Source organism: Mesoplodon bidens, assembly GCF_964165515.1.
Source record: "Mesoplodon bidens genome assembly, chromosome: 7".
Taxonomy (NCBI): domain Eukaryota; kingdom Metazoa; phylum Chordata; class Mammalia; order Artiodactyla; family Ziphiidae; genus Mesoplodon; species Mesoplodon bidens.
The window spans coordinates 12,485,232-12,512,130 of record NC_138164.1 but is presented as its reverse complement, the minus strand read 5'-3'; the positions used below and the strand labels follow the sequence as shown (position 1 = coordinate 12,512,130).

Sequence of the window (26,899 nt, the reverse complement as noted above, 5' to 3'; positions counted from 1 at the left end):
GAGCTAATCTGTGTAGCGCTTCATAGTCACAAGTTGGTGTGTATGCATGCATGCGTGTGCATGTGTGCCTGGGTGTCCGGGACGAGCAAGGCATCTGTCCTTCCTTTCATTAGTCTCCTTTGGGCCCCAGAGTAAAATGTACACTGGCGTGAGGATTTCATGGCATGGCTGAGCCTTGTCTTTCCCCTCTCTACCTCTCTTCCTCATGATGAGGGAGGAAAAAAGCAAATATCAACCCCCTGGAGTTAATTCGTCCATGTGAGAGTCAAGGGAATACAGAATGCTGGTTCTCAAACCAAGTGTATTAGGTTACACATCAAGTAGATGTGTGCTTTATCTGTGTCCAAACCTTACCCTGTGTAGTAATGGAGAACTCTGAATCGGGACTGAGATTAAATCTTATTAGAGCAATGGGATTAGGGTTACTACTGAGCTACTTGAGGAGCGAGAATAGGCAACAACATCAGAGTGATAGAAATAGAAGATAGAGCCATGCTGCAGTGCAGTGGAATGGACCAAATACTAGGTGGAGAGTTAGGAGACCGGTCCTTAGGGGCCCTGCCTTAGTCTCCAGGCCTGGCTTGGCTGCAGCTCTAGCTGTGTTGCCCTGAGCAGGTGATTTCTCCTCTCTGGACATCAGGAGTCACAGCTGTAAAATGAGCCATTTAAACGAGGTGATATCTACATTTCCTTCCAGTTCTGATGGGGAAGGAAGGGAATCAACACTTGTTGAATGTCTTCCATGCACCCGACACAATCCGCACTAAGCTACCTTGAAGAGTCTATGATTCTATCACACATGGTAGTCAGGTTTACGTAGAAGAACTATGGAATCAAATAGACGTGGATTGAAATCCCAGATCTATTATTTACCAGCAGTGTAATTTTCAGCCAGTTTCCTAACTTTTCCAAGCCTCAGTCTTTTCATCTGCAAAATGGGTCTAGTGACACAATAAACATACTTGTAGGCTCACAAGTCAATGCCCACTCTCTCTCCTATACATTCCAAATTTCTTAAGTAGATTCCATCTCATCTATTTTCCTCCTTTTGTGGAGACATAATCTAGGCCTAGATGGATGAGTGAAGTAAATAAATATTAGATCATGCAGGTTTTTAGAGGCAGGGATAGAGCCCGAAGTCAGGTCTCCTGGTTGACTCTGAGCCTTGTACTTATTTCCTGGATGTCTTTTTTTTTTTTTTTTTTCCCATCCCCTGCTCTAAAAAGGATTACAGAGTCTTTCCATGATAGACAACCCAATGTATGCAAAAGAACACAGTGTGATGACAGCCAGCATTCACACACAAGATGATTCCCAAGAAGAGCCACTGGCAAACAGTTCTCAGAGTCTGATTCTGAGACCGTGCTCAGCATTTCTTACCCCACCCCACCCCACCTCCTGCCATTCCACTTCTTGGGGAGCAGAACAGCCATCTATGTGGGCGAATCAACAGTTCTGTGTGGCGCTCCTTCCCAGCCAAAGAACCAGAGAAGGTAGCTCTGTGTCCTTGTCCAACAGGTAGGCAACCAGGAAAACCAGAAGACTCTTATTCAAGACAGATCAGGGTTGGCAATTCCCTGGCTGTCCAGTGGTTAGGACTCGGTGCTTTCACAGCTGGGGCCCGGGGTTCAATCCCTGGTCAGGGAAGTAAGATCCTGCAAGCTGCGCGGTGTGGCTGAAAACAAAAGATCAGGGTCAAAAAAGAGAGAAAAGATCAGGGTCAAAAAAGAGAGAAAAGATCAGGGTCAAAAAAGAGAGAAACGATCAGGGTCAAAAAGGAGAGAAACGATCAGGGTCAAAAAAGAGAGAAACGATCAGGGTCAAAAAAGAAAAGATCAGGGTCAAAAAAGAGAGAAAAGATCAGGGTCAAAAAAGAGAGAAAAGATCAGGGTCAAAAAAGAGAGAAAAGATCAGGGTCAAAAAGGAGAGAAAAGATCAGGGTCAAAAAAGAGAGAAAAGATCAGGGTCAAAAAGGAGAGAAAAGATCAGGGTCAAAAAAGAGAGATGCATCAATCCAGCTCCTCACTGGAAGCAGACGTTGCTGGCATCTCCCGAGGGCTGGGAAGTGGTACAATGGTTAAAGCTGTTCAAGTCCTGGGCACCAAAAATATCTGGGAGGATGTGTCCTCAAAGAGAGCACAGCCCCTTCCTAGAGTTTTAAAACTTGAATGCACGGATCTATATGCCAGAGGGAGAAGAAAACTTTTATGGGCTTAAAATGATGGGGGGGTTTTCAGATATGTGTCAGCACTAGCAGTGCTGTGCCCTAAGAACTGAAGCCAAAGCATTAAATAACATGACTGATAAGCTTTTTGCCTTTCCAGAGGAGGTACAAGCAGGAAAAACAAGGATGCCTCTTTGGAAAGCTTCTTTTCAGGAGGGAACAACTCTAAGTGGCTCCAGCCTCCTAAGAAACCGTATGTTTATTAAAGGGCCCCATGTCTCCTCACTTCCATCACTCTTTTGTCTAGAAGTTCGATGCTTTCCAGGAGAAGATCCCAATGTGCATGGGCAAAGGTGTGCCTAGGCTGGTCTGTCGTAGGTCTGACTAGAGACCAGGGACTGGATGAGGCCACCTCCCCAGGTAATTCAGGGGAGCATCCAAAGAGGCAGGAGCCTTGGACTCATAGGGGGCAGCCAAGAGCCATGGAGAAAGGAGAGTCCCCCAAGCAAAAATACAGCCAGCATCTCTTAGGGGACTCTCAGCCTTGTTCATCTGAGATAAGTTACCTGCCTGCCCTACTCTACCGCTTGGAATATATTTTTAGGATCGTTTCGCGAGCAAAACGTTTGTCAACCCTTTTATAGATCAGTTACGAAACAGAAACTCTTCCTCACTGCTAGGGAGACGTATAGAAGGGGGAAAGAAAGAAGAAAAAATCTTGCCTGTAATTGAAGGCAGGTTGGGAGATGTTCACGCTTTGAAATTCTCCTTCTTGTGAAATGTTTATGAAACACTTTCCACAAACGAGTTATGCAACTGGCACTACAGCTTTGATCATTTTCATCGCCAGTGATAGATTCCTAAATGTTGAGTTGTTTTCCCCCCAAGAGAGTGCCATGTGAAATGTGCTGGGGAGGGGGCTAAGGCTAAGTACTCCAGCCCCATTGCGTGACCCCAAACAGGTGGTTAATAAGGAGGTCCAAGTGTAGGTCTGGGCCAGAACATCACCTATGGTCTGTTCTCTCTCCCATCCCTGGGATGTTTGTAGTATTGTTTTGTAGATAGAGTACCTGGGGAGGGTCAGAGGACCATTCTCTTGTAGCGTTTAGCCAGTGTCTTGTCGTGTAACTTTACACACATCTCTGAAGCACTCCTGGTCTCTGTGAGATGGGAAGATAAACACTCATCCCCACACTTCCTGGCTGGGCGGTGAAGCCAAGTAAGGAATGTATGAAGGGTTTCCAGTTCCTCAGAAGGGGCTCTCTCTTCCCAGAATGAGGCTATTTCTTTCTAAAGCAGGTGATGTCAGGGAGTTCGCTGGGATTAGAAAAGATAATCACCCATGATACCTTTCTACCTCCCTGGTCACTGCCCAAGACTCAGTGTAACACCTTTGCACAGCTCAGTGGGTGGAAAAGATCCTGAACTAACAAGCCATGTCTAACATATGGACGGGATGACCGATGGCTGTGACCAGGTAGAGGCCTCTGTGGTGACCCACGTCCCCAGGGATTAGTCCATCCCAAACAGGGCCTGGAGAAATATTTCACTTGCGTGAGAAGAAGCTCCAAAGGGACCCTGGAGACGATCTTCACGGTTCCAGACAGGCTGTGGGTTTGGTTGGGTTTTCACAAGTACAGGGGAAATTGGGTCTTCATCCAATTTGCCTCCGGTTCTCACATTAGAAGTCAATGGGATCCAACAGAAGTCTATCTCATTTTCCCGATCCACAGCCAACACCCAGTTGCCTGGAAAGGCTCCAATCTTTTCCATTCGACAGCTGTGGAAGGGATTTTTGGATTTGGAAGGGACTTGATTTCTTGATTTCTTATTGTCTTAGCTAGCCCCTGAACTCTCAGAGAATCGTCGGAGAAGTGTGCCGGGGTCGGGAGGGCAGGCAGAGCTGCTGCTGTATCTTCTCCTCCAAGTACAACTCTGCTCTTTCTGAGACCCACCGACCAAAGTGGAGATTTTAGAATTTGTCACAGGAAAAGCAGCCTGCTTTACTGTCTTTCAAATTGGTTTGTTTAGGATTGTCTCCTTTGGGGTTTACCGTCAGCAGCTCACACACAAGGGGTAATGAATTATGAAAAATGAAAGAGTAAGAGGTCGATAAAGCAAGAACTGAGAAGAGGAACACACAGAGTTGTCAAAACGCCCCAGGCTTACACCCAGAGGGATTTTTTTTTTTGCTATCAGACACTTCATTTTCAGAAGTGGGAGGTCGGCAGTGCCCCTAAAAGAGTTTGGAGGGCAACTGATCCAGGAAGCAGATGAAAGAGTGAGTTTTCTTTTATGATGGCGCTGGTTTCTGAAATTAAGTGTTGCAGGAAGGCCTGGCACTGATTCTAACAGATAGCACCCAGGTTGGAGGCAAAGCACATGTTTTCAAGCTGTGTCATAGCTGCACCCCCTTACCTCCCCGTCGCGCATAATGAGTCTATAAAGGAACCCTGCCACTTGCCTCTGAGCTGGAGCCGTGCCAAGCTGCCTGCGGTGGTTCTACCAGTGTGCTTTGAGCTCCAATTTTCCATGTTCTCCCTCCATCCCCCTCCATCCTGCCTCACCTATCCCCACTTGGGATGAGGGACGTCCAGGAGAAGGAGGGGGCTGCAGAAGGGAGTTGTGGGGAAGGGAGGCTTCGCTTAAGTAAAATCTCCCCTCTGAGCAAAGCTTGAGATTGGTGGTGGTTTGAAATAAGTAGTTTATCATCTATTTTGAGCTTTTTAAAACCTGCTAACAAATGTTTCCCCGGAATCTAGGATGTGAAAACTCTAATTCCTGGGGGAAGTACTAGGACGGCAAGCTTCTTAGATGGAGATGCCAAGTGTGGGTGGGGAGAGCTGAAGGGCACTGGGCGTAGGGATGGCAGCTGTCCTAGAGATCACTCCTGGGGGGCAATGCCTTTGGAGTTTTCCTGATGTCTAACTCTCTGCCCCCATTGTGCTACTTCCTGACACTCTCCCTTCCTCTTCTTTGCTTCCAAGACTCCAGAATAGCCTCCTTAGGTGAGAGAAGAGAGGAGTGATTTGTAAAGACTGTCCCTAAAAGGAGCATCCTCTTACCAATTTGGGTGCAACTAGGACTTCCTAGTGCTGTTTAGATCTGCTTTATCTAAGAACACTACAGCAACATTGACTAGCCAGATTCTGCCAAATACACCACGGAACTGGAGTTTTATAATTCCATTTTAGGACTGAAAGAAAAATGATGTAGAATCACACAAGAGATGGGGAAACCAAGTCTCATAGAGATGAAATGATTGCTCAAGGTTATATCATCTGTTAGAGTCAGAGTTAGGACTGGAAACAAGTTCTAGCTCCCTGTTTGATGTCTTCCTCGCTGTATCCCACTGAAGGATGGAGAGGTGGATTCCGATTATGTCTTTTATTCAGTTAGCACGCATTCGGTTCCCACTATGTACAAGGCACCATATTTAGGACATGAGCTCCCTCCTCAGTCTCTGTCACTCAACAAGATCTTCCTAACTCTCCAACCAAAGGGAACTCTTGGTTGAGTAATCCAAAGCACCATTCTTCCACAGCGATTAAACACAAGTAGGGCTGTTAGTCTGAACCTTTACCTTGGGTTAAACTAATACAGAAAAGACTCCAGGATGTCAGTGATATTCCCTGTATAGACCATGAAAATGGTTTAAGCCAGGGTCGCTATGGCCAAGAGGTTCCATCAGAGGGTCCCCCAACGTCTTTTATAAGGTATGGTCTAGATCCATCCCAAGCTCCCTGCCATATTATATGAATCCAAGGTCACTTGCATACTCCCTACCCAACGCCCCCATCCCCACAATGGACTTCCTGAAACGCTGCAACAGGGTACAGTAAGTCCCCTACATACGAATGAGTTCCATTCTGAGAGCGTATTCGTAAGTCCAATTTGTTCGCAAGTCCAACAAAGAGAGCCTAGGTGCCCAACTAACACAATCGGCTATATAGTACTGTACTGTAATAGGTTTATAATACTTTTCACACAAATAATACATAACAAACAAAAAATAAAGTTTTTTTGTTTTTTTGTTTTTGCGGTACGCGGGCCTCTCACTGTTGTGGCCTCTCCCATTGCGGAGCACAGGCTCCGGACGCGCAGTCTCAGCGGCTATGGCTCACGGGCCCAGCCGCTCTGCAGCATGTGGGATCTTCCCGAACCAGGGCACGAACCCGTGTCCCCTGCATCTGCAGGCGGACTCTCAACCACTGCGCCACCAGGGAAGCCCAAAGAAAACATTTTTAATCTTACAGTATAGTACCTTGAAAAGTGCAGTAGTACAGTACAACCGCTGGCATACAGGGGCTGGCATCAAGTGAACAGGCAAGAAGAGTTACTGACTGGAGGAGGGAGAGGAAGTGGGAGATGGTAGAGCTGAAGGATTGTCAGCAGTGGGAGATGGAGGGCAAGCTGCAATTTCACTCACACCTGATGGTGATGGCACAAGTTCTGGTTCCTTGCTGGAACCAGGTGCATGTTCGCATCTCTGAAAGTTTGCAACTTGAAGGTTCGTATGTAGGGGACTTACTGTAGTTGTTCTCAGGGTGGGAGGAGGGGTGGGCACAAGTAGTGCTTCCTGCCCTGCCCTTGGAGACCTGGAAAGCCCACAGGTGGGTGGGTGGTGCTGCTACCGAAGGGTGGTGGAGGCTGGAGAGAGTTTGCAAACCACCACAGTCCCCTCAGGCTGCAACTACAGCAGTGATTGTGAAGGAGACATGTCCCCGCCTGTAGGGAGACAGGCAAGGACTGTCACCTAAGCCACATGGCTGAAGAGGCCAGCTGCAAAGGCAGCTCAGCATGCAGAGGGCAGACAAGTGTGGAAAACAAGGGGGAATGGAGGGGAAACTGGTTCCCAGACTTTGGGATTTCGTGGACCAGGAAAATAAAAAACCATAATATAAAGGAGATTGGTAAAGGATTGCCAATTTTTTTTTTAATTTGTGAAAGTGGGGAGTTTAAAAAATACCATTTAGGATCACCATCATTTCCTAAAAGAAATTCTAACATACCACCCCCCAAGAAAAAAGAACATCACCTCGGAATCTAAAAGAAATGTTTAAAGTCACTACAAAAATTCCTCCTTTTTTGGAGTTTCAGTGAGGAAGAGCATATATTGCACCATGTACCAGCACATGCCCCAGAATGGTGCTCGGGAACGATCAGTCCAGGTGGATTCCCCAATCTCGAGGATGGTTACTCCAGAGAGACTCTCACCTCTGTCCCTTACCAGCTGCCCCGGCCCGAAGGGCTCACACAGGCAGGAACATCAAGCTGCAGCCCAGTAGACGCTGAGCTAGTTCTTTGACTCTCCAGGCTTGTCACTATCTCCTGCCTCGGTCTTCTCTAAGTTTCCACTTCTGTCTGCCTGGGGAGGCCCAGAACTGATGCTCTCCCCCTGCCTCCACTTACAGATTAAAACCGAGGACCTCAGTGACTCTCTGCAGCAGACCCTCTCTCATCGGCCATGCCACCCGAGTCAAGGACCTGCCATGATGCCTGGAAACCAAATGTCTGGGGTAAATGGCAGCCCGAGTCGGGAAGCCCTGATATTCTCAGAGGGCCAGTGAGTTTAAGTCAAGCCTCCTGCAAAATGCTTCACCTCTAGATCTGGCTCTCAGTGAATGCAGATTGGGCTAAAAAAATCCCCTGCAGGGAAACTTGGAGGCCTGCATTGGGAGGGGGGCTGGGTTACAGAACAATCCTCTGAAAGATGAAGCCTGGCTAGTTATGGGAAGAAGGAGGTCTCCACCTCTCGGGAGGAAAAAGGAGTCAATCTTGCCAAAACAATCGAGCTAACCCCTACAATGGGGTTAGCTAGCCCCTAACAATGGGGCTGGGGTCTGCCAGCCATATTCAGGGGAGCCCCATGATGACAGCTACTGCTGTGGTTACAGAGCATCTCTGTCCCCAGTAAGCCCATTCTCCTCCCCCAAGGTTTTGTCATACTAGAAGGAATAAAGAGGCATCTGGAATAGTAACGACAAATGTCTGAGACGGCAGGTGTCCACGTGGCAAGCCCCTTTCTTGATCTGGATTCCCAGGGGAGGAAAGAGCTGACCCTTCCCTGGAAATATTTAAGACTAGAACGTGCATTTATTCCTTCACTTCTTTATTCAGCAAGGGTTTACCAAGTCTTTTCTTTGTGCACAGACCTAAGCTCAGTCCTGTATGGTCACAGAACCCTGGGGGTCTAGGTCACAGAGGACTCCCAGATCCCCCAGGTATTGGGAAGTAGTATTTCCCTCTTGGGGGCTATTGGGGGGAAGCCAGGGGAAATGGACTTTCTGTTTAATCAAAGTGGTTTTATTAAGAACGAATAACATGCCTCTTCCTCCAGGAAAGGTTCAGGACCAGGAAATGGCCAAGACAAAAGCGGCTTTTAGCATATCAAGTGGTGTGAGATTTTTTTTTTTTTTAATTAGAAAATTGGGATTGCATGTCCTTTCTAGGGTAAACCTCTGAGAGATGGGTAATACCCACAGTCTGTGCCCTCGGGGCATTACCAGTCTAGCTGGGAGACCGTTCTGATACACACAAAAGTTAAATAACAAGGCAAAGTTTAAGCAAGGCACAGCTTGGCTGAGTGCAGGAGGTGTAACAACACCATTGTTAATGGGGTAGCTGCTATGTGTCAGACACAGGGATACAGAGGCACAGGGCAAGGTCCCTACGGAGACCCACAGGACCGATGGGTGGCGGGCAGATGCAGCCCACACTTGCAGCTTGTAAGTTCTGTGATGCCTGTATCTCCCTGCACAGGACATGGCGTCCCTCCATCCTCTCCAGCAGCTTGTGCTGGTTCCCGGACACCTACAGTCTGTCTCCCAGTTCCTGCTATCTCAGACCCAGCCTGGTCAGCAAGGTGAGAAACCCTGGTGGCTTCTACATAGATGAGTGTGCTAAGGATCTGCTTCTGCCTGCTGGGACCCAAGTGTGGGGCGTGGCTGACGGGCTCACCCTCTACTATTAAGGGCGGCTTGTCCACCTCAGGGCCCGAGGAAGCGACCTGGTGTGGCCCTCCAGGTTGAGTCTCCTTTTCTGCTTCCCCCTCCCATCGTCCTCAATTTCATGGCCAGTTGAGACTGAAGGCGCAAGGGTGGCAGGAGCTGGGGCAGAACAAGGAAGGAGGAGCTCCTTGGGAATCGCCGTCCAGATGAGTCCCGGATCCTTGGAAATCTCCCCAGGCTGTGGACGTGGACTCAGACTTCCACCCTTGGGAAGCTGGAATTCCATTTGGATAGAGCGGCAGTGCCACCCACAGGCTGTGGAGAGCGTTTTCAGGTTTTCTTCGGCAGGGAAGTTACTCACAGACAACTTCTCCTTGGCCGAGAACAAACAGATTAGAATACTTACAATAATAGCTAACATTTCTTGAGCATGATATGCCAGGAGCTCTGCGGAGTGATTTTCCTGACATCTTTCAAAAGAACCTCGTGTGGTAGGTAGTCATATCATGTCACCGGTGACCTGCTAGAAAGTTCCATAAAAGTCTGTCGGAAACCCATGTTCTTGGCATGGCACTGTACTGCCTCTCCCTCTCCCATCTCCACCAACCAGGGCTGAAAGTGATGAAGTATAAGCTTCCCTCCATTGTACAAATCCCAAGGAGAGGTTTTGGAAATCCAGAATCCAAAGAAAACGCAACTCTGCCTTCTGTCCTTAGCACCTGCCCAAGTTATAGTTATCCTTAGGTACCAAGTCATCTCAGAGTGTGATTATGATGGTGCCTGACAACATATGTGAACCTGTGAGTATTTATGTTAGCTAAACAGTACATATCATACTCCTGGAATAGGAAAGGGAAGGTAACAGTTCATTCTGTTTCTTTTTGAAAGGCGGTGTTGTGAAACTGGCTCAGGCATATAACCAATGAGGTCAGTGTATGACACAGGGGGAAAGAAACAGTTTAGTATTTGGAATCAGAAAAACTCATAGGTTAAAAAAAGGTCCCTTGCTAGCTGTGTCTCCTTGAGAAATTTACCTAACCTCTCTGAGGTTCCATTTTCTCCTCCTAAAACTCCTAAAACTGGAATCATAGTAAAACTCTACCTCACAAGGTTAGTGAGAGTTATTTGAAATAATGCATGTGAGACGGCTTTGTACACTTCAAAAGGCAACGTAAGTGTCAGATTACTATTAGTACTCGAGCTTCCGGCTCCCAGTACAGGGCTCCTTATAAGAGCTTTTTTGCCTAGGTTTTTTTTTTTTTTTTTTTTTTTGCGGTACGCGGGCCTCTCACTGTTGTGGCCTCTCACTGTTGTGGCCTCTCCCGTTGCGGAGCACAGGCTCCAGACGCGCAGGCTCAGAGGCCATGGCTCAGGGGCCGAGCCACTCTGCGGCATGTGGGATCTTCCCAGACCGGGGCACAAACCTGCGTCCCCAGCATTGGCAGGCGGACTCTCAACCGCTGCTCCACCAGGGAAGCCCTGCCTATGTATTTTAATAACGAAAAATTAAGCCTTGGTTGTTTTAGACTGAGGAGCAAAACGGTCAGCATCAGTAGATCTACACATCAGTGACCCAGAACAGCTTAGGGGCAACAGAGAACCCAAAGGTCTGCTGTGTGCTGAGTGATTGGGGTGACCTGCCTCATCGTGTGCTTCGGTAATTTGATGGCCCCATTCCCACAGTGAAAGTGAGAGTTCCTGGCTGTGGCTCTTCTTAGAGGGAGGCCACTGTCATGACCACCATCCAGGCAGAGCCCTTCATGGACAGTTTTCCTGGAGAAAGCAATCCTCAGGCCGTGCAATGAGCAGGTAGAGTCCATACCACCAGGTAGAGTTGCCTCCTGCTCTTCCCTTCTCTCTCAGCCTTTCCTCCCAAGTGTTCAATGTCTGGGTCCTGCCCAGAGCCTCTGGCAATTGGCTGCTGCCCTTTGGAGCTGTATGGCACCGTTCCCTTGATCCGGCATCTTTGCAGATCTGGCTAGGCCTTTGTAGCCATCCCAGGTGCTTCTGCAGGCAAAATGGAAACCCTCAGCTCCAGCTTGAATTCTTAGTAGTCATCCCCACATCTCCTTCCCTCTTGGGTTTCTTCAGGTCTGGTTCTCAAATCCCAGAGCAGGTTGCCTTGACCCTCCTCAGCCTTTGCACCACTCCCGAAGGCAGGCGGGCAAGCAGAAGGACTGGTTTGGGGACTGCTGTTTACATCTGTGTATCCCTGTGTCTGATTCGCCTCCACCTGTGTGTGGCAATCCTGACAGTGCCCATGGGGGCCTCTCCACAAGGCTGGAGGCGGGGTGGATGGACATGATTAGGTAGTGGGGCAGGGACAGTTATCACGGTTCCAAAGCTGTAGAGCATGTCTTTTCAGCTGGCCTGGATTTGATTTGTTTGCTCCTTTGTTCCTCCCCTTTCACCCAGGTCTGCAGTCAAATCTTCTCTCCTTTCCACAGCAGCAAAGCTCTCTCCTCCTCCCACAGACGGGGCTTGGCCTGGCGTCCCAGGTAAACACCCACGTTCTTCCTGTCCCAGCTGCTGACAGAGTTAAGCTCCTAGGCTTCCCCCACCCCCTTGACGGTACACTTACCCCTCTGGGAAGAGGGAATCGCAAGGGATTATCCCAGTCGGCACGGGGGCAAAATCAGGCCACGGCCAGAGGAAATGAGGGACCCAATATCACTGGTGGAGCCAGAATTAGAAGCCAGAGATTTCAGCTCCCGGGCTAGCCTGCTCTATGTGCAGGCATTCCACTCCTGCCCCAGTCAGGCCCTGGCATCACTCCTCTGAGAACCAGGGATCAGCCAACTTTCCAGGGACGCCAAGGTGACCGCCAGCCCTGCCCAGGTGCTCTCAAGCGCCAAGGGGGAGACCAGAAGCCCAGAGACCTGATGTCCTGAGAACACCAAGCCAGGGCCTCTCATCTCTGGGCCTCTCTTAAGAACTGCTCTTCTAGACTGCTTCCTGGAGGGGACAAAGCACGGGTCAGGAAGACAGAGACCTGCGAGAGGGCCCTTTGCAGAGCTGCCGTGGTGCCACACAGCACCTGTTTGCCAGGGAGAAAAAAGGCACCTCTTCCTCTGGCCAGACGCGGCCTCACGCCAGGGAGTGTGGCTTGGCGAGGGCAACAGGAGCTACACTGGAGCTGCCGCTCCTCCCCTTATCTGGGTGACCCAGTGCAGTTAATGCCTGCACCGCTGCATGAGGCGCCTCTGCAGAGCTGGACGTGTGGAACAGTTGGGAATGACTGCAGAGACCCTAATGTCCCTTCTCGGGGCTAAGATCCCCGTGGATCACTTAGGGCCCTGGCTTTACAGGGCTAGAGTCCAGTGGAGGCCCCTGGAAGGGGGTGGGTGCCCCCTAGTGGCTAATAGAAATGGGGACACCAAGAGTCCTGAGCTCCTGGACCTTCTGACGGCTCTCCGAATCGCATCATCACAGACTTAGATCTGGAAGAGATCTGAGAGAGGGTTCAAGATCACCTCTCGTGTCTTATAACACGAGAGCCGGGCGAGACCAGAAGCAGAGGGACTGTTTGGAAGGTTATTAAGATGATCCTAGGACAGCAGTAAAGGGACTGGCTTTGGGTGGTGGCAATAAGCATAGAGAGGAGGGGCTGACAGGGGATGTCGGGGAAGTTGACTCAGTGCAATTCAGCCGCTGATCGGATGTGAAGGGAGTAGGGGGAAGGTCTAGCAGAGAGCTCAAGACATATTTGTGGGATGAAAGAACACATGAGTTCATGAAAAGGAAGGCTGAGAGAGGACCGAGGCCTTGTCCTGAGAGTCTGGTCCACGCCACCTTCTCTCCTGCGTGGAACAGGATCAAAGCCTAATGGTTTCAAATCATTCTGTTCTAAAAGACCCTCCCTCAGGGGAAAAGAGTCCTTAACTTCTCTCTGGTCATCACAAGGCCGCCTGTCTGAATGGGAAGCCTGAATATCTTGGAAGAAAGGAGTAAAGTTAACCCCAGTCTCGGAAAAGAGTAAACTGGAAAGGAGTGAGAAGAGGGTGGACTGAGGCCACGCCATCCACATCGGTAGCAGCCCCTGCCCTGGACACAAGCCCATTAGGACCCCAAGCCTAATGGGTTTCTGCTCCTTCTCTGTGGACGGGTTGGATTTATTCCTGACCCCAAATGGGCACAACATGGATTCTAGGTATAAGGGTCTGTTCTCCTATGAAAATAAACTAAAGAAAGAATATCTCCTGACAACCACAAATGAGATCAAGGTGCACTTAGACAGCACTGGAATACCTTTGATTAAAAAACCCAAAAAACAAAATACTCTCCGGAAAGAAGGTGATTGTTTAGAAAGTAAAATGGCAGTCACAAGAGTTTGGAATTTTATGGAAATTCCATTAATGCAATGAATTTCAGATGCCCTCTGTTATCTTCAGTTAATGCCTGTTGAACACCTCAGTTACTTTGTGGGAAAGAACAGGCAAGGCAAACAACCTTTTCCTTGTCCCGTTCTGAGATCTGTTTTGGGGATCTTTGTCAACGAGTCTGCTATAGCTCCTTTTATGGTAGAAAACTGAAAGGAGGAAGTTACCTGCTCAGACTCAAATAGTGAGTCATAGACTAAAACCCGGAAAGGCCACCTCCCTGTCCCGCACTCCTACTGTTTCTACCCCAGCTACTCCAGCTATTTGCCAGTCCCGCACTCCTACTCTTTCTACCCCAGCTACTCCAGCTATTTGCCAGTCCCTTCATGGAGACTCCAATTTCCACTTCCACACCATCGAAATAATAGAAATCCAATCTGTCATCCTCTAAGTGGGCCTATTAGTACAAAATATCAAGAAATGCGTTTGATCTGTTGACTGTGCGTTGGCTTGGTGTGTGTCTGCTCTTAGGCAGTTGGGTGCCCTGGGGTGCCAGGATCCTCTTTAGAACCGCATCTGGAAGCATCCCAGCATCTCCCAGTCCCCAAGCATCTCCCCAGCTCTGGAGGAGCTGATGAGCCCAGCGACCTGGAGGAGCTGGAGAAGTTTGCCAAGACCTTCAAGCAGAGGCGCATTAAGCTGGGCTTCACACAGGTTCGGTTTGGGGCAGGGAGGTGGAAGAACTTGGGTTGAGTGAGTAGAGACTGGGGTTCCCGAGTGGAGGTTTGAAGAGCTCATTGTGTCTGGGGCAAACCCACCGTGTTCCTGCGTCCCCTGAGAATGGGGCACAGTTGCCGTTGGCAGGGAGAATGGGAACACCGCTGGTGGAGGGGAGAGGAATGAGATCCAGGCAAGGAGCTAGGCACAAGGGCACAGCGCACTCAGAGTCTAGGGAGAGAAATAACCAAGTCTCCATCTTAGAGGGAAGAAACTGGAAGGGAGCCAGGGTGAGCAAAGGTTCGCTGGGTGTGGATAGGTGCTAGGATGGTGAGGGATGTGCACAAAGGAGAGAAGGGACCTACCTCTCAAAGTCCTTCCCTCTCCATCCCCGCATGCAGGGAGACGTGGGTCTGGCGATGGGAAAGCTGTATGGCAACGACTTCAGCCAGACTACCATCTCCAGATTTGAGGCTCTAAATCTGAGCTTCAAGAACATGTGCAAGCTCAAGCCGCTGCTGGAGAAGTGGCTGAATGATGCAGGTAAGCCTCGGGGACACAAGGATGGATGGAGCCTTAGAAGGTCTGCAGGGAAGGGGATGGTGACTGGTCTGTGTTGGGGCTTTCTTTCTTTCTTTCTTTTTTAAACAACATTTTAAAATTATTATTTATTTATGTATTTTGGCCGCACCGGGTCTTAGTTGCAGCGTGCGGGATATATTTTTTTAGTTGCAACGTGGACCCTTAGTTGCGGCATGCGAGTTTCTTACTTGCAGCACACGGACTATTAGTCGCGGCATGCATGTGGGATCTAGTTCCCCGACCAGGGATGGAACCCGGGCCCCGTGCACTGGGAGCATGGAGTCTTACCCACTGGACCATCGGGGAAGTCCTCTGTGTTGGGGCTTTTGGCAGGCAATACATAGCACCCTTTCCTCTCTTCCTGAGTCTGGAACCAATTGAGAAATAAGACACAGGAGACAGCCAAGTAGAGATGAAAATGTCAGCTTCACTACTGATAAAGCACATGGAAGACGTAGCTTTAGGTCTGTGGCCAAGAAGACTTGCCCCATTTTATTCCCTACCCCAGACACACCCAGCCTAGACCGTAGGACAGCTCACCAGAGACAAAGGTCAGGTCTGCAGAGCAAACACACTTACCCAGACTGCTGTCTGGACTAGGTCTAGGTCAGGGGAATAGGGAAGGAGGTTTCTAGGGTTTCGTGGCTGGGAAGAGGAGGCAGTAGGCACAATGCAAGCTCTTCCTCTGGCTGATTCTTGAGTAGGTGTTCAGAGGGCAGGGAGTCACTCCAAGCTGGACTGGTTGGGAAAGCCTTACAGCAAGAGTGGGGCTTGCAGGAGGATTCAGTCAGGCATGGGGGGCCAGGAGGCCCGGGATGTAAGCCAAGGGCAAAAAGTTTGCAATAATGAATGGAAGAGTTTGGTGTCACGGTATAGCATGGGACAGGGTTTCTCAACCAAGGCATTAGCAACAGCTTGGGCCAGATATTGCTCTGTGGCGGAGGCGGTCCTATGAAATGTAGGCTATTTAGCAGCATCCCTGGTCTCTGCCCACTAGATGCCAGGAGCACCCGCCCCCTGTTGAGAGGTGCAAAAATGTCTCCAGATACTGCCGAATGGCCCCTGGGGGAGTGAGGGTGGTACAGAATCTTGCCCCAGGTTGAGAACCACTGGTCTAGGAGCAGAGCCAGTGTCACGGCTGGGCTCTCGTCTGTAGATAGTGTGGGTCAGTGGTTACTATGGAGAGAGAGGAAGGCGGGGGATGGGCAGCCAAGGGTGTGACCCTCTCGGAAGTTGCTCCACGTGGAAACAAGGGAGGGGGTGAGGAAGCTCCCCAGCCCACCCCGCCCCACCCCCGCCCGTGGAAGGCTGATCCTTCTGCGGTTTTACTGGAGCGCCAAAGTGAAAGAGGTGATCAGAAGGTCTTAGAATCTTCGGGAAGGGATCTTGCGGATCATTTCTTGTGCGATTCCCTGGCTGCGCCTGAATCCTTCCTAAGGGACATCCCCGCCGACCCCTCATACAGCCTCAGCCCCAACACTCACACTGAAAAGGAAGTGGCTTCCACACCAACATTCCGCCACCAAGTGCCACCGCCTTTAGCTCAAAACACCAGTCCTCATTTTCCTCGGGATTCACATCCAGGCCTACTTATAAAAGACAGGCTCATGGGCGTCACTCATAGGAGCTCTGCCTGCCCCCGCTCACACCCACACGCGCCGCTGATGTCTGGGTGTCCCCGAACCATGACCGCAAACGCTGGAGGCACGGCAGTGAGAGGCATGGAGGACCTTTGCCCAGAGCAACGAGGGGAAGCAGGATTCTTGGTCTGTCTGGTTCCCCTGTGTCGGGAAGGGGGCTGCAGAACCTGCCGGGAAGGGTCATTGGACCCCAAGTCCATCGAGCCAGAGCCTGAACCAGCTGCCTTCCCTTCCCTGAGCCTCCTCTGCTCTCCCCTCCCCACAGAATCCTCTCCATCAGACCCCTCCGTGAGCACCCCCAGCTCTTACCCCACCCTCAGTGAAGTGTTCGGGAGGAAGAGGAAGAAGCGGACCAGCATCGAGACCAGCGTCCGCCTGACTCTGGAGAAGAGATTTCAAGATGTGAGCAGGCCCTTTGGGTGGCAACGGGTGGGCCGACTTGCACAGGGCTTGAGCAGACACACACAAGCCCCTCAGCACCACCCCTGAGCCCCCGTACGCCTGCCTTGGGAAAGGGTCGGGACACAGAGACACGCTCCCTCTCCAGGTGCCCCGGTGTTTGAATGAGAGGCTGGGTTCCAGAAACTTCCTCCCCCACTGACCCTTCTCGCCCTGACCTCTGTTTGGTGCCCATTGTCCCTCGAGCCGGGAGATTTAAAGACTGGGGTATAGAATCCCAGAGAAGAGTGTATCTCTGTATCCAGCTGAGATCAAGGGAGCAAAGCCAGGGCATTGTATATAAATTCTTTATTTTCTTTGCATTGTTTTGTATTTTTCAAATTATATATATAATAAATGCTCATTGTAAACAATTTGGAAAATGCAGGGAGGCAGGAAAAAAAATCCACCACCAAATGCCATCTAACTGCATGTCCTTCTATTTCTTTCTTCTACATACATTTAAATATTTGTAGTCATATTACATACAGACACCTTTTTGAACTTGCAGCAAAAGTATGTTCTTGAGCCAATATGTGGACACTAATAATACCAGTTATGTGCCCCGGGGGAGCTGGGGAAGAGAAGAGGGATAAACAGGTGTGGTCTAAACAGCCTCTAATCAGGATCCCTTAGGTACCAGACCCCAGAGCTTCCATCCACACCACACGGTCCCTAAAGGGCTCGCCTGTGGCCTAGTTCCACCTTGCAGGCCTCAGGCCTCCAGGACTCCTGTCTCTCCAGCAGACTCTCCAGCACATATGACTCAGGACTTGATGGCTGCATCCTGCTGGCAGGATGACAAGACCTGGCTTTTCCTTCTGATTAACTTTCTCAGAGCAGCAAGAGTAAGGGAGGGTGCAGAAGGGAGAGAAGGGAGCTAAGGTCAAAGATTGGGTGGGGGTGGGAGGGGTCAGAACAAAGGAGTGATGGATATGTATTGGAGTGTGTGTGTGTGTGTGTGTGTGTGTGTGTGTATACACATGTCTCCTTTATAGTCTTGATGGGTCCACATGTTTTAACTTTATCATTTCCTATTTTGAGGTAGGCAGCAAGAAATGACGCAAGAGAAGGGTATCAGATTCTGAGGAAAGAACAGAAGGGAGCGTGTGTTCTGGGAATTCTGCCTGCCCTATCTAACTCATCAGTGGGCTCCTCTTTTCAGAACTTCTGAAGAAGGAGCGAGAGAAGAGCCTCCACCCTGTGTCAGGCCCTGTGCTTGGCAGTTTATACACATTTTCTCATTTAATCTTCCTAATCATCCTATACGGTAGGCATTATTTCTCTCATTTCATAGATGATAAGACTGAGGCTCAGAGAGGTTCAGAAAGTTTCCTAAGGCCACAGAGTAAGTGCTCAAGCCACTGTTCCATTGTAGGTCCGATTCTAAAGCTTTTGCTCCATCTATTGTTCTATCCTGCTTCTTTGGAACATCTGTTCCCCACGCACAATCCTTGATCCTATTCCCTTCTCCTCCTGACTACTCTATCCCTTTGGTTTCTGTAGAACCCCAAACCCAGCTCAGAGGAGATCTCCATGATTGCAGAGCAGTTGTCCATGGAGAAGGAGGTGGTGAGGGTCTGGTTCTGCAACCGCCGCCAAAAGGAGAAGCGAATCAACTGCCCTGTGGCCACACCCAACAAATCACCCATGTACAGTTCCCAGCTGGTGAGTGGCCAGGAGCCAAGCTGCCTGCCAAGCACTGGGGGAGATGAAGCCTGGAGGGCAAAGAGTCCTAAAGAAGATGGGGGTTGGGGAGCAAGGAATAAATATATAAACAAAGAGATGCTGTATACAAAATATATATAATATAAAGAAGCATAAAGAAGGATAAGGAGATAGAAAGTGATTACGGGGAGATGCTTTTATAGTAGAGGGGTAAGAAAAGACCTCTCTGATAGGGTGACATTTGAGCAGGGATCTAAGTATTGAAAGGGAATGAAATATCTGAGGGATAGAGTGTTCCAGGTAGAGAAACCAGAAAATGAGAAGACCTGACATGTTTGAGGAACAGCAAGGAAGCCAGTGTCGCCAGGGCAGGGTGAGGAAGGAGGTGAGAAGTGGGAGATGAAGTCAGAGAAGTAACGGGGAAGTAACAGGAAGCCATTCACCACGGTCTCGGAGGCCATTGAAAGGACCTTAGCTTTTAGTTTGAGTGAAATAAGAAGCCACTGGAGAACTGACATGGGCTGCTACGTGGAGATTAATTTGTGTAGAGGCAGGATACCAGCCTGAGAATTACAACAATCAGGCTGAGAGTGGTGGAGGCTCGGGCTAGGGTGGAGATCATGGTGGTGAGGAGACGTGGCTGGATTCTGAATGTATTTCAACCATGAGCCAACAAGATGTGCCGTTAGCTCAGATATGGAGTGTGAGGAGTAAGGCCAAGATGAGCAGCTGGTTGGAAGGTGCTGCCATTTTTGGAGATGATGAAGACTGCAGGAGGAACAGGTTTGAGGGGGAAAAAGACTAAGTATTCAGAGCTGGTCATATTAAGTTAGACTTACCTCCTAGGCATCCAAGAGGAAGGGTCATGCAGACAGTTATATCTGTGATTCTGGAGTTCAAGGGGAGAAGTCAGGGCTGGCAATGATTTGAAGTACAGGCAGAATGGGAAGTTTGGAGGATACGGAATGTCTTCTCCATCTGGGAGAGAGATGGTGCCTGGAGGGCCGGGGGGAGGGAGAAGGTTCTTCTTCAACCCTAGGGATGGTGATGGTTGAAGGTTAAGGGAATTGGGGATAATGGTGTTGTCCTCTGTCTTTTAGTACTCAAGGATGGGTGAAATTCAGCCTCATTCTGGGTGGGACATAGCTACTTCATAAAACTATACTATTGTTTATTCTTTCACCAAACATTTATCAACCATCTACTATGTTTTGGTCCTTGTGCTGAGTGCTGGGGATGCACAAATAAGTAATATTTGTTCCCTGTCCCAGAGGACCTCACTGCCTAGCAGAGGAGACAGACAAATAAACAAATGATAAACAACACGATGATTTCTCTTGGAGAACTTAGGAGTAGCAGCTAACAAAGCCTTGGGAGGTGGTGGTTAGGGAAGGCTTCCCCAAGGAGATAATTAATACCTGAGCTGAGTCTAAAAAGACAAGAAGGAATGAAGAGGCAAGTAAGTGAGGGGTGGAATTCCCCCAGGGGGATAGTATGAGAACAGTGGTATGGAGGAGGGAGAAGAGGGCACATGCACGGAATCGCAGGTGGTTCCACGTGGAGGAATGTTGAAAGATGAGGCTGGATAGATCAGCAAGGGCCAGACAGAGGGACTATGAGCAAGGCTGAGGAACTTGAAGCCCTGGGGAGTTGCTGAAGGATTTGAAGTAGGGCATTAGTGTGATCTGATTGCTTTTTAGAATGATCACTTTGACTGTAGTTATAAAGGGTGGTTTGAGAGGCATCACATTTGGTTTCAGAGAGACCAGTTATGTGACTGCAGTTATCCAGCAGAGACATTATAAGGCCTGAAGCAAACCCATTTGGTAAGACTGAAGGGGATGGGAGAGATTCAGGAGATAATTAGAAGGTAGAATTATTAGGTCTTGGTTAATACATTGAAAACTGGGTGGGGCAGGGAGAGTGATAAAGGAAAGAGAATACTCTGGGATGACTCTCAGCATTCAGGCTGGGCTGATTGGGTAGAAGCTGGCGCTGTAGATGGAACAATTAAACACAGGGGGAGGAGCTGGCTTAGGAGCAGGAGAAAATGATGATTTCAATTCTTCACATCATTATGATATACAGAGAGGCTTGTGGGACACCCAAGTGGGAATGCCCCTGGGCACTTGGAATAATGGGTCTGGGGGTCAGGAGGAAAGGCTAAGGTAGAGAAATGGGCTGGGAGTCATAAGCACACAGGGGGTAGGTGGAATCCTGGGTAAGGAGGAGCTCACCTGTGGAGCTTGTACAGAGGAAGCAAAGAGGAAAGTTGAGGTCTCAACCCTGGGGAACACGAGCTTTTGAGGGATGGGCAAAGGGAGAGCACCAAGGAAAGAAACTGAGAAGCAGGAACCAGAAAATGCAAAAAATTGCAATGAAGTAGATGGAGGGGTGAAGCAGATGTGAAGAGCCCTGCAAGAGTGCTTTGGGAACACAGATAAAAGGCCCCCAAATCAGAATGGGGTGTGGGAGGGCTAACTCTCTGATTTGTTTGGAGAACAGATTAGGAGTTAGCAAAAAGAACAGCATAGCTGGCAGAAGGAACAGTGTGTGAGAGGCATGGAATTATAAAACAACATGATGCATTTGGGGAATCACAAGCCTTTTGGTCTGGCTGGAGCTAAGGGTTTAGGACTAAGAGAGGTTGATGAAAGCTAGATCATGGTGGGTCGTGTATGCTAAATTACTCTCAAAGATATGAAGAACCGTTGACAGTTTTAGGTTGGGGACAATGTGATATTCATTCACCATTCCTGTCTTAAATACTTACTGAGCACCCACCATCTGTTTGGCACTGGGATATGGTGGTGCACAGGATACTTACTGGTGATCTCTGCTTAGAGTCTAGCAAGGAAAACAGACATTAAACAAATGCGATTTGTGATGAAGCCTCCAGAGAAGATGTGCGGGTATCTGAGGGACCTAACCTAGTCCAGATGTCAGGGGCTTCTCGAGGAATGATGCTCCAATTGACAGCAGAAGAAAGAGTAGACTTGAATGGGGAAAAGGTCTGAGCTGTGGTGGGAGACAGGACAGAAGGGTGGAGATAGTGTTGGGGAAGAACATTCTATGCAGAGGAGACAGTGTGTACAAAGGTTCTGAGGCTGGGGTGGGTGGGGAGAGGAAGCAAAGAAGGTTGGAATGGAACCCGAGGAGTGAGAGAGTGTGTGAAAGAGGAAGCTGGAGTGGTAGGCGGGGGCTAAATCTTGTAGGGCGTTGTAGACCATGTTAAGGAACCTGAACCATGTCATAAGAGAGTCAGAATCTTTAAAGATGAGGCTTTGTTTAGAATAGATGGGAGACATTTATCACTTTGGTTCAATCCCAGCCCGGGACACCAATGTGGAGGAAAGTGGTGGGAGGCATGGAGGAGCCGTAAAGGAGTGTCATGGGTTCTCACCGTGCATTCAACACATATTTACTTAACACTCGCAAAGTTCCAGGCACTGCAGTAGACACTGAGAACACAGCAGGGGATCACGCAGGCATCATCCTGCCCTCATGAATTCCCCAGCCTAGTGGGGGAGAAAGATGTTAAATAAATAATCACATTAATCCTTGTGGCATCCTGAAGGAAGAGACTAGAGAAAATGTTCTAATCCTGTCTTCTCCTCAGGTCTCATTGGGACACTCTCCGTGGGACTAGGACATAGTTTTTTCTGCTTCTGATGTGAAATGATCTCTAAGATACACAGTTAAGGGGAAAAAAAAGAATGAGACAGAGAGAGAAGGAAGGGGAAAAAAAGGCAAAATTATTCAGACCAGTGTGCACAGAATGCTTCCATTTATATACAAAATGTTAAAGGAACCATATCTATGTCTGCTTGCATATGTATAGTCTGTCTCCAGAAGGAAGCAGAAGAAGCTTGTCGCAGTGACTGAATAATTATTTATTTAACAACAACAACAAATTTCTGGGGGTGTGGCAGCAGGGAGGGGCGGAGGAGAAGAGAGAGGGAGATTATCAATAACATCTCTTACCTCTTACCGCGCTGCTCCACACCTGTCTCCACCCATGGTGGGCCCCAGCCGACTGAGAACGCTCCTTGTACAAGGGCAGGTAAATGAAAGCAGCAGAACCATTGCTGATTAATTAGGAAATGAGTACATGCTGCATCCTGTCGGGATGGCATGTTCCAAACTGGGGAGGGGAGGATCGCCAGTCACAGCTCCCTGAGCAGAACTGCCTTGCAAGGTCCTTTTTGAAGGTTGATCTGAGCGTCCCAGGTCAGCATGAGAAGAATAAGGGGGAGGAAAAGTATGCAGGGTTCAGCTCAAATGAAGAAATAAACAGTTTCTACCTAGAAACACACAACAGTTGACAGCTTCCTGCTGGAAGGAAGGGAACGAACAGCCTTGCGCTGTTTGCCAGGCATTGAGTTGGAAGCTTTACGGACATTATCTCATTAAATCTTAATTAAAAGAAAATATGAGGGAGGTATTACTGCTATTTTACGGATGAGAAAACCAAATCTCAGTGGGGTTAAGTAACTTGCCCAAATCACACAGACAGTGGTGGAGCCAGGGCTCACCCCCAGATCTGTTGGGCCACAATGTCTATTCTTTTTATTATGTCTTGTTCCAGGTTGTGCTAGGATAGTAATACTGAGGGGGGGATTCCTGAACTGCGTGGGAGGTTAAGCTAAATCATCTTAGGTCCCTTCCAAACTCAGAGTTGATGATGCTGTGAAGTATCCAGGGCAAGATGAAAGGCTTCACAGAGCGCAGTTCATCTCCTCCAGTTACCTCCGGAGAGTGGATGGTCCACTCATGCATCAAGATGGGAAGCCTGAAACAGGGTGGTTAGGGCTGGCTGCTCTGCTGCCCTGAGCAAGTGCAGGGGTCTTTTAAGAAAGAAGAAGAGGGACTTCCCTGGTCGTCCAGTGGGTAAGACTCCACACTCCCGATGCAGAGGGCCAGGGTTCGATCCCTGGTTGGGGAAGTAGATCCCACGCGCATGCCGCAACTAAGAAGTCCGCATGCCGCAACTAAGAAATCCGTGCGCCGCAACTGATACCCGGTGCAGCTGAAATAGATAAATAATAAATAAAATAAATAAATATTTTTTTAAAAAGGAAGAAGAAGGGACTGGAAAATAGGCAGCCGTCCAGGAGTGTCAGCCACAGCAGGGTCCAGGAGGCATGTTCCTCTCATCACCGGAGCACTTGAGCAGGGCAGCTTCAGTCTGGCAGTGCCCCAGAGACCTTGCCAGGGGACACGCAGCAGGGAGGGTAGGGCCTGGTGTCAGCAGCAGGGAGACACGGGAGCAGGGCAGAGCCTGAGCTGGGTGCTGTATGTGGTCCAGAGACCTTCCTATGAAACAAGGCACAGAGTACAGGTTTGGGATTAGGAAATCATCCAGGAAGCTGAGCCCTGTGTCTGCAGAGTCCGGGGCCCAGCATCCTGGGAGAAGTGCCAGAGGTGGGAGAAGGAAGCAGAAGTGGACATTTATAAGCTTCTGTTGCCTTTCAGGTGTCTCCCTCTGGGTCTCTGGGGCCCCTCTCTGTCCCTCCTGTCCACAGCACCATGCCTGGAACAGGTGAGCTCTAAAAATGAGGTTTCTGAATAGTACCAGAATTCTTTTAAATAATGGGATACTAGAACTGAGAGGTACCTACCTAAGTCAGCATTCCCAAAACGTATTTCAAAGGATGTTAAAATCTGTGCTAGGAGGAAAAAACTTCTGTGATCAAGTAAGTTTGGGAAATGCTGGGTAGGCAAAGTTTGAACAAGTTTTTGTTTTTGTTTTAATTGCCACAGTTTCTCCATACAAATGAGCTGTATGGAAGGCAGGGTTTTCCAAAACAATTTTCTAGAGAACTCTATTTTTCAAAGAGTATTCCAAAGCATTTCAAAGAACTAGAGAGGATGACCATATGACAGTCCCAGTGTCTGACAGTCCCTTGTCCTGACATAATTATCAATACCAGTGCCTTCGACCCTTCAAAGCATCTTAGCTTGGAGGCTGAAACATATGTCACCTTCTCCACGGAATGCTGTTTGGGAAACTCAAATACAGTTTAATCCAAATCTGCCATATGACAGAGGTCGAAAAGGGGATGCAGGGAAGTGAAACACGTTGCCACAGGCCACAGAGCTGCTTAGTGAATGGCCCAGGACTCCTCACTCCTGGTTTTGTTCTTTCTGGAAGACCATGAACCATCTGGAGACGGCAACATCAGAGAGGCTGGCCGTCTTTACCTGTGCTCTCAGCTTCTCTTTTCCTCCCCGAGTGCTTTGCTTTCTTTCCTCCTCTCTTCCTTTCTAAGGCTTCTGGTTCTTTTGCTCATCCTGCCCCGTGGTCCGGGGCTGCGTATGCCCAGCCCAGGGCGTGTCCTGGAGTAAGATGATTTTGGCATCTGTATCTCCTGCATTCAGCTAGTCTGGGACTCGCAGAACCAGCCACGCCACTCTCCAGGGCCTGGGCCGCGGAGAGCGTGTATGAGGAGGGCCCCTTTGGGGCCGGGTGTCGGTGCTAACATGGTAGGAGTTGGGCAGATGGGTGGCAGGTAGGGACAGGGTGAGCCCCCTTGGAGGACATGTGTCTGAATGTCACGAGGTCCCCAGACCCAGCCTCATTGTTTCCCCCTTGTTTTTGCCTCTCCTCATTCTCAGTAACGTCATCCTGCTCCTCTGGGAACAGCAGCAGGCCTTCGTCTCCTGGCCCAGGACTCCACGCCAGCAGCCCTACTGCATCTCAAAATAACTCCAAAGCGGCTGTGAACGCCTCCACCAGTTTTAACTCTTCAGGGTGAGGCAGAGGGGTGAGCCCAGAGATTCCTCAGCGGGGCCGAGGGACATGTGAGAAGCTGCGTCTGGGTCAACACCTTGGGAAGGAAAGCTTGTCACGGGGCTGGACAAGGGGAAAGGCGGGGGTGGGGGGGTGGGGAGGGGAGGGGGCGGGGTGGAGCGCCAGACTGGACTCTCTCCCTAGGGAGTGGGATTTGAAAGAGAAGCCTCAGCCAGTGAGCAGTCCTGGCAAGGAGCTGATGTCAACAAAGCCAACATTTCCCTCCTCACTGGGAGGGTGGAAATTTCCAAACCCTCCTGTCAGAAAGGGCCAGGTCCTCCACTGGGCTGAGGAGAGTTACCCTCCAGGCCAGCCCCTCTGCTCTGGGGTGTTCTGCCCTGAGCCTGAGCTTCCAGTGTGCCTGACACCGTGAGAGCGGGAGGGTGCTACCCCCTAACCTCGTGCTCCCACCCGGGATGCAGCGGGAAAAGCAGCCTCTCAAGCTTTGATTAATGAAGCAAAGAATCTACTCTAAGAAGTGTTCTCAGCAGATGCCTCGAGAGATCCTTCCCCGATTCAGAACAAAACAGAGATTTGCAGGTTAGGCGACTGGTTGAAGACCTGAGCTTGTCGGAAGAAGTGAACCCGCTTGTCCACACCCAGACTGTTCAGCAAGGCAGCCACCTCTTATGGGCCAATTGTTGCACAGCCCCAAAGGTTGGAGCTCCTCAGCCACCTCCACCAAAAAAAAAAGAGAGAGAGAGAAAAACATATAATGTACATTTTAAAGAATTGTCTTGAGATATAATTCACTTTCCATAAAATTTACCATTTTAAAGTGTACAAGTCAGTGCTTTTTAGTTTATTCACAAGGTTGTGCAATTGTCACCATGATCTGATTCCAGAACATTTTCATCACCCCCCACCCCATACCTACCTGCTAACACTCACTGCTCATTCCCATCTTCCCTCCTCATTAGAAGCTGTCCGATTGACTTGTTTCTTCCTTCCTTCTAGATCTTGGTACCGATGGAATCATCCCACCTACCTCCATTGAGACCAAAAAAGTTTCTCCTATGCCACCTGGCCCCGTATTCCCCACTGGAGGGACAGGAGTCACGCCTTCTCTGCATGGACAGGTCACTTTCAGGAGAGCAGAAGAGGATCTCCACTGTCAGTGAGCCCAAGCTCTTGCCTTCTTCAGGAGCAAGGGCCTCTGGAGATCCAAACTGTGCCCGAGCCATGTGCCGGCTCCGAGTGCTCTTGAAACGCACAGCCCGCCTAGGAGTTGACCGTTTTTACCTTCCTTGCCTGTGCCCTTCTCCTCTCGTTCCAAATATGTCACATGGCTTCACTGTGACAGTGGTCTTTCAGAAAGGACCTCTTGGGCTTGCCTGGTGGCGCAGTGGTTGAGAGTCCGCCTGCCGATGCAGGGGACGCGGGTTCGTGCCCCGGTCTGGGAAGATCCCACATGCCACAGAGCAGCTGGGCCTGTGAGCCATGGCCGCTGGGCCTGCATGTCCGGAGCCTGTGCTCCGCAACGGGAGAGACCACAACAGTGAGAGGCCCGTGTACCGCAAAAAAAAAAAAAAAAAAAAAAAAAAAATGACCTCTTGCCGTTATTCTCCAGCTCATCTCCAGCTCATTCTGGGCACAGCCATTTGCCTGGTGCCAAACCACCAGAGGGG

The 26,899-nt window shown here is 49.5% G+C and overlaps 1 protein-coding gene across 1 annotated transcript in view; it reads left to right on the top strand.

Moving 5' to 3' along the window:
- The window catches only part of POU2F3 (POU class 2 homeobox 3), a gene marked incomplete at both ends in the record, with an annotated part of 78,877 nt that extends 52,609 nt beyond the window's left edge, over nt 1-26,268 (top strand). The window contains 10 exons of the mRNA XM_081240400.1: nt 7,579-7,683; nt 8,927-9,029; nt 11,530-11,612; nt 13,965-14,147; nt 14,552-14,693; nt 16,638-16,774; nt 18,317-18,478; nt 23,954-24,020; nt 25,097-25,232; nt 26,229-26,268. Of these exons, the coding sequence (XP_081096526.1) occupies nt 7,579-7,683; nt 8,927-9,029; nt 11,530-11,612; nt 13,965-14,147; nt 14,552-14,693; nt 16,638-16,774; nt 18,317-18,478; nt 23,954-24,020; nt 25,097-25,232; nt 26,229-26,268 (1,158 nt within the window). The remainder of the gene's footprint in view (nt 1-7,578; nt 7,684-8,926; nt 9,030-11,529; nt 11,613-13,964; nt 14,148-14,551; nt 14,694-16,637; nt 16,775-18,316; nt 18,479-23,953; nt 24,021-25,096; nt 25,233-26,228) is intronic.
- Nucleotides 26,269-26,899: the final 631 nt, after the last annotated feature.